The 6,000-nt window shown below is 47.2% G+C and overlaps 1 protein-coding gene across 2 annotated transcripts in view; it reads right to left on the reverse strand.

Moving 5' to 3' along the window:
* Positions 1 to 5,772, reverse strand: part of LOC124005186 (WD repeat-containing protein 62-like) — a 54,324-nt gene extending 48,552 nt beyond the window's left edge. For both annotated transcript variants that reach the window (XM_046314187.1, XM_046314186.1), the window contains exons 1-4: positions 5,657 to 5,772; positions 5,436 to 5,547; positions 5,112 to 5,175; positions 4,894 to 5,019 (exon numbers count right to left, since the gene is read on the reverse strand). In XM_046314187.1, coding sequence (XP_046170143.1) covers positions 4,894 to 5,019; positions 5,112 to 5,175; positions 5,436 to 5,547; positions 5,657 to 5,707 — 353 coding nt within the window. In that variant the 5' untranslated portion in view covers positions 5,708 to 5,772. The remainder of the gene's footprint in view (positions 1 to 4,893; positions 5,020 to 5,111; positions 5,176 to 5,435; positions 5,548 to 5,656) is intronic.
* Between the last annotated feature and the right edge of the window lie 228 nt (positions 5,773 to 6,000).

A 6,000-nucleotide genomic window follows, 5' to 3' on the forward strand; every position in this document is an offset into this window, starting at 1 on the left:
CTGTATATAGCCTCCACATTGACTCTGTATGGTACCTGTATATAGCCTCCACATTGACTCTGTACCGGTACCCCCTGTATATAGCCTCCACATTGACTCTGTATGGTACCTGTATATAGCCTCCACATTGACTCTGTACGGTACCCCCTGTATATAGCCTCCACATTGACTCTGTATGGTACCTGTATATAGCCTCCACATTGACTCTGTACGGTACCCCCTGTATATAGCCTCCACATTGACTCTGTACGGTACCCCCTGTATATAGCCTCCACATTGACTCTGTACCGGTACCCCCTGTATAAAGCCTCCACATTGACTCTGTACCGGTACCCCCTGTATATAGCCTCCACATTGACTCTGTACCTGTACCCCCTGTATATAGCCTCCACATTGACTCTGTACCTGTATCCCCTGTATATAGCCTCCACATTGACTCTGTACCGGTACCCCCTGTATATAGCCTCCACATTGACTCTGTACCTGTACCCCCTGTATATAGCCTCCACATTGACTCTGTACCGGTACCCCTGTATATAGCCTCCACATTGACTCTGTACCGTAATACCCTGTATATAGCCTCCACATTGACTCTGTACCGGTACATCCCTGTATATAGCCTCCACATTGACTCTGTACCGGTACCCCCTGTATATAGCCTCCACATTGACTCAGTACCGGTACCCCCTGTATATAGCCTCCACATTGACTCTGTACCTGTACCCCCTGTATATAGCCTCCACATTGACTCTGTACTGTAATACCCTGTATATAGCCTCCACATTGACTCTGTACTGTAATAACCTGTATATAGCCTCCACATTGACTCTGTACCGGTACCCCCTGTATATAGCCTCCACATTGACTCTGTACCGGTACCCCCTGTATATAGCCTCCACATTGACTCTGTACTGGTACCCCCTGTATAAAGCCTCCACATTGACTCTGTACTGGTACCCCTGTATAAAGCCTCCACATTGACTCTGTACCAGTACCCCCTGTATATAGCCTCCACATTGACTCTGTATGGTACCTGTATATAGCCTCCACATTGTCTCTGTACCGGTACCCCATATATATAGCCTCCACATTGACTCTGTACCGGTACCCCATATATATAGCCTCCACATTGACTCTGTACCGGTACCCCATATATATAGCCTCCACATGGACTCTGTACTGGTACACCCTGTATATAGCCTCCACATTGACTCTGTACTGGTACCCCCTGTATATAGCCTCCACATTGACTCTGTACCGGTACCCCCTGTATAAAGCCTCCACATTGACTCTGTACTGGTACACCCTGTATATAGCCTCCACATTGACTCTGTACTGGTACCCCCTGTATAAAGCCTCCACATTGACTCTGTACTGGTACCCCCTGTATAAAGCCTCCACATTGACTCTGTATGGTACCTGTATATAGCCTCCACATTGTCTCTGTACCGGTACCCCCTGTATATAGCCTCCACATTGACTCTGTACCGGTACCCCCTGTATATAGCCTCCACATTGACTCTGTACCGGTACCCCCTGTATATAGCCTCCACATTGACTCTGTACCTGTACCCCCTGTATATAGCCTCCACATTGACTCTGTACCTGTACCCCCTGTATATAGCCTCCACATTGACTCTGTACCGGTACCCCCTGTATATAGCCTCCACATTGACTCTGTACCGTAATACCCTGTATATAGCCTCCACATTGACTCTGTACCGGTACATCCCTGTATATAGCCTCCACATTGACTCTGTACCCGTACCCCCTGTATATAGCCTCCACATTGACTCTGTACCTGTACCCCCTGTATATAGCCTCCACATTGACTCTGTACCGGTACCCCCTGTATATAGCCTCCACATTGACTCTGTACCGTAATACCCTGTATATAGCCTCCACATTGACTCTGTACCGGTACATCCCTGTATATAGCCTCCACATTGACTCTGTACCGGTACCCCCTGTATATAGCCTCCACATTGACTCAGTACCGGTACCTCCTGTATATAGCCTCCACATTGACTCTGTACTGTAATACCCTGTATATAGCCTCCACATTGACTCTGTACTGTAATACCCTGTATATAGCCTCCACATTGACTCTGTACTGTAATAACCTGTATATAGCCTCCACATTGACTCTGTACCGGTACCCCCTGTATATAGCCTCCACATTGACTCTGTACCGGTACCCCCTGTATATAGCCTCCACATTGACTCTGTATGGTACCTGTATATAGCCTCCACATTGACTCTGTACCGGTACCCCCTGTATATAGCCTCCACATTGACTCTGTACGGTACCCCCTGTATATAGCCTCCACATTGACTCTGTATGGTACCTGTATATAGCCTCCACATTGACTCTGTACGGTACCCCCTGTATATAGCCTCCACATTGACTCTGTATGGTACCTGTATATAGCCTCCACATTGACTCTGTACGGTACCCCCTGTATATAGCCTCCACATTGACTCTGTACCTGTACCCCCTGTATATAGCCTCCACATTGACTCTGTACCTGTACCCCCTGTATATAGCCTCCACATTGACTCTGTACCGGTACCCCCTGTATATAGCCTCCACATTGACTCTGTACCGTAATACCCTGTATATAGCCTCCACATTGACTCTGTACCGGTACCCCCTGTATATAGCCTCCACATTGACTCTGTACCTGTACCCCCTGTATATAGCCTCCACATTGACTCTGTACCTGTACCCCTGTATATAGCCTCCACATTGACTCTGTACCGGTACCCCCTGTATATAGCCTCCACATTGACTCTGTACCGTAATACCCTGTATATAGCCTCCACATTGACTCTGTACCGGTACATCCCTGTATATAGCCTCCACATTGACTCTGTACCGGTACCCCCTGTATATAGCCTCCACATTGACTCAGTACCGGTACCCCCTGTATATAGCCTCCACATTGACTCTGTACTGTAATACCCTGTATATAGCCTCCACATTGACTCTGTACTGTAATACCCTGTATATAGCCTCCACATTGACTCTGTACTGTAATAACCTGTATATAGCCTCCACATTGACTCTGTACCGGTACCCCTGTATATAGCCTCCACATTGACTCTGTACCGGTACCCCCTGTATATAGCCTCCACATTGACTCTGTATGGTACCTGTATATAGCCTCCACATTGACTCTGTACCGGTACCCCCTGTATATAGCCTCCACATTGACTCTGTACCTGTACCCCCTGTATATAGCCTCCACATAGACTCTGTACCGGTACCCCCTGTATATAGCCTCCACATTGACTCAGTTCCAAACGGTTCCAAACTGTATTCTCAGACAAATATATAAAAAACACAAGATGCAACCATTTCAAAGACGCTACTGAGTTATAGTTCATATAAAGGAAATCAGTTCATTAGGCCATAATCTATGGATTTCACAAAATGCTTCTGATGGTGACAGATACCCTAACAACAACAAAAAAGGTGTGGACCAGAACAGTCAGTCAGTATCTGGTGTGGACCAGAACAGTCAGTCAGTATCTGGTGTGGATCAGAACAGTCAGTCAGTATCTGGTGTGGACCAGAACAGTCAGTCAGTATCTGGTGCGGACCAGAACAGTCAGTCAGTATCTGGTGCGGATCAGAACACCAGTCAGTATCTGGTGTGGATCAACACCAGTCAGTATCTGGTGTGGATCAGAGAACCAGTCAGTATCTGGTGTGGATCAGAGAACCAGTCAGTATCTGGTGTGGATCAGAGAACCAGTCAGTATCTGGTGTGGATCAGAGAACCAGTCAGTATCTGGTGTGGATCAGAGAACCAGTCAGTATCTGGTGTGGATCAACACCAGTCAGTATCCGGTGTGGATCAGAACAGTCAGTATCTGGTGTGGATCAGAGAACCAGTCAGTATCTGGTGTGGATCAGAACCAGTCAGTATCTGGTGTGGATCAGAACCAGTCAGTATCTGGTGTGGATCAGAACCAGTCAGTATCTGGTGTGGATCAGAACCAGTCAGTATCTGGTGTGGATCAGAACCAGTCAGTATCTGGTGTGACCACCATTTGCATCATGACACATCTCCTTCACATAGAGTTCATCAGGCTGTTGATTGTGGCCTGTGGAATGTTGTCCCCACTCCTCTTCAACGGCTTTGCGAAGTTGCTGGATATTGGCAGGAACTGGAAACATTTCTGAGATCTTTTATTGTGTACATAGATACTTTTGTACCTGTTTCCTCCAGCATCTTCACAAGGTCCTTTGCTGTTCTGGGATTGATTTGCATTTTTCGTACCAAAGTACGTTCATCTCTAGGAGACAGAATAAGTCTCCTTCCTGAGTGGTATGACGGCTGCGTGGTCCCATGGTGTTTATACTTGTGTACTATTGTTTGTACAGATGAACGTGGTACCTTCAGGCGTTTGGAAATTGCTCCCAAGAATGAACAAGACTTGAGGTCTACAATTTTCTTTCTGATTTCTTTGATTTTCCCATGATGTCAGAGGCACTGAGTTTGAAGGTAGGCCTTGAAATACAATCACAGGTACACCTCCAATTGACTCAAATTTTGCCAATTAGCCTATCAGAAGCTTCTAAAACCATGACATTACTTTCTGGAATTTTCCAAGCTGTTTAAAGACACAGTCAACTTAGTGTATGTAAACTTCTGACCCACTGGAATTGTGATACAGTGAATTATAAGTGAAATAATCTGTCTGGAAACAATTGTTGGAAAAAATACTTGTGTCATGCACAAAGTAGATGTTCTAACCGACTTGGCGAAACTACAGTTTGTTAATAAAACATTTGTGGAGTGGTTGAAAAACTAGTTTTAATGACTCCAACCTAAGTGTATGTAAACTTCTGACTTCAACTGTATTTCAGTTCAGTGTATATACCGGATAAGATGCTCCTTGGTCGGTGCATTGGCGGTAGTCGTCACTCCAGCTGTCCGTTTCCTCTCAGCCAGTCTCTTCCTCATAGAGTTAGTCATCTGGGAGTCCAGCCTCCACAGGAACACACAGCTAGACACAGAAAAACACCGAACACAACTCAAACTGACTGGATCTGGAAACAGCCCTAATATATATATAGTTTAGCTAAGAGGCATGTTTACCTGTCTCCAGATATGGTAATGAGGTGTCTGCAGTCCTGGCTGAACCTCATCCCAGTCACAATCTCTACGGAGTAGAAGAAGAAGAGGAGGAGACAGGCCACAGTCAGAGGGAGGAAAGAGACGGGAGGAAGAGGAGGAAAGAGACGGGAGGAAGAGGAGACAGGCCACAGTCAGAGGGAGCAAAGAGACGGGAGGAAGAGGAGCAAAGAGACGGGAGGAAGAGGAGCAAAGAGACGGGAGGAAGAGGAGCAAAGAGACGGGAGGAAGAGGAGCAAAGAGACGGGAGGAAGAGGAGCAAAGAGACGGGAGGAAGAGTAGAGCTACCTGAGTGACCGAACAAGGTGGCCACACACTCTCCTGACTCATAGTCAAAGATACAGATGCTCTTATCAGAGCAGCTTGTTGCTAGGTAGATCCCAGCGGGGTCCATCTGAACCTAGTGGCACACAATGACAACAAACCATGGAATAAGAAACATTGACCTACACTAGAAAGCTAATGAGACAGGTTGTGCCGTTAAGTCAAATAGCGATGTCTCCGCTCACCTTCAGCAGTGTTCCGTCGTCACTTGTAGAACCTTTGAAACACTTCTTCATCTTGCCACTCTTCACGTTGTACACTCTACACAGGGGTCAGGGGTCACGATTAGGTACACTCTACACAGGGGTCAGGGGTCACGATTGGGTACACTCTACACGAGGGTCACGATTAGGCACACTCCACACGGGGGTCAGGCACACTCCACACGGGGGTCAGGCACACTCCACACGGTGGTCAGGCACACTCCACACGGGGGTCAGGCACACTCCACACGGGGGTCAGGCACACTCCACACGGGGGTCAGGCACACTCCACACGGGGGTCAGGCACACTCCACACGGGGGTCAGG

Source organism: Oncorhynchus gorbuscha, linkage group LG19, assembly GCF_021184085.1.
Source record: "Oncorhynchus gorbuscha isolate QuinsamMale2020 ecotype Even-year linkage group LG19, OgorEven_v1.0, whole genome shotgun sequence".
Classification (NCBI taxonomy): Eukaryota; Metazoa; Chordata; class Actinopteri; order Salmoniformes; family Salmonidae; genus Oncorhynchus; species Oncorhynchus gorbuscha.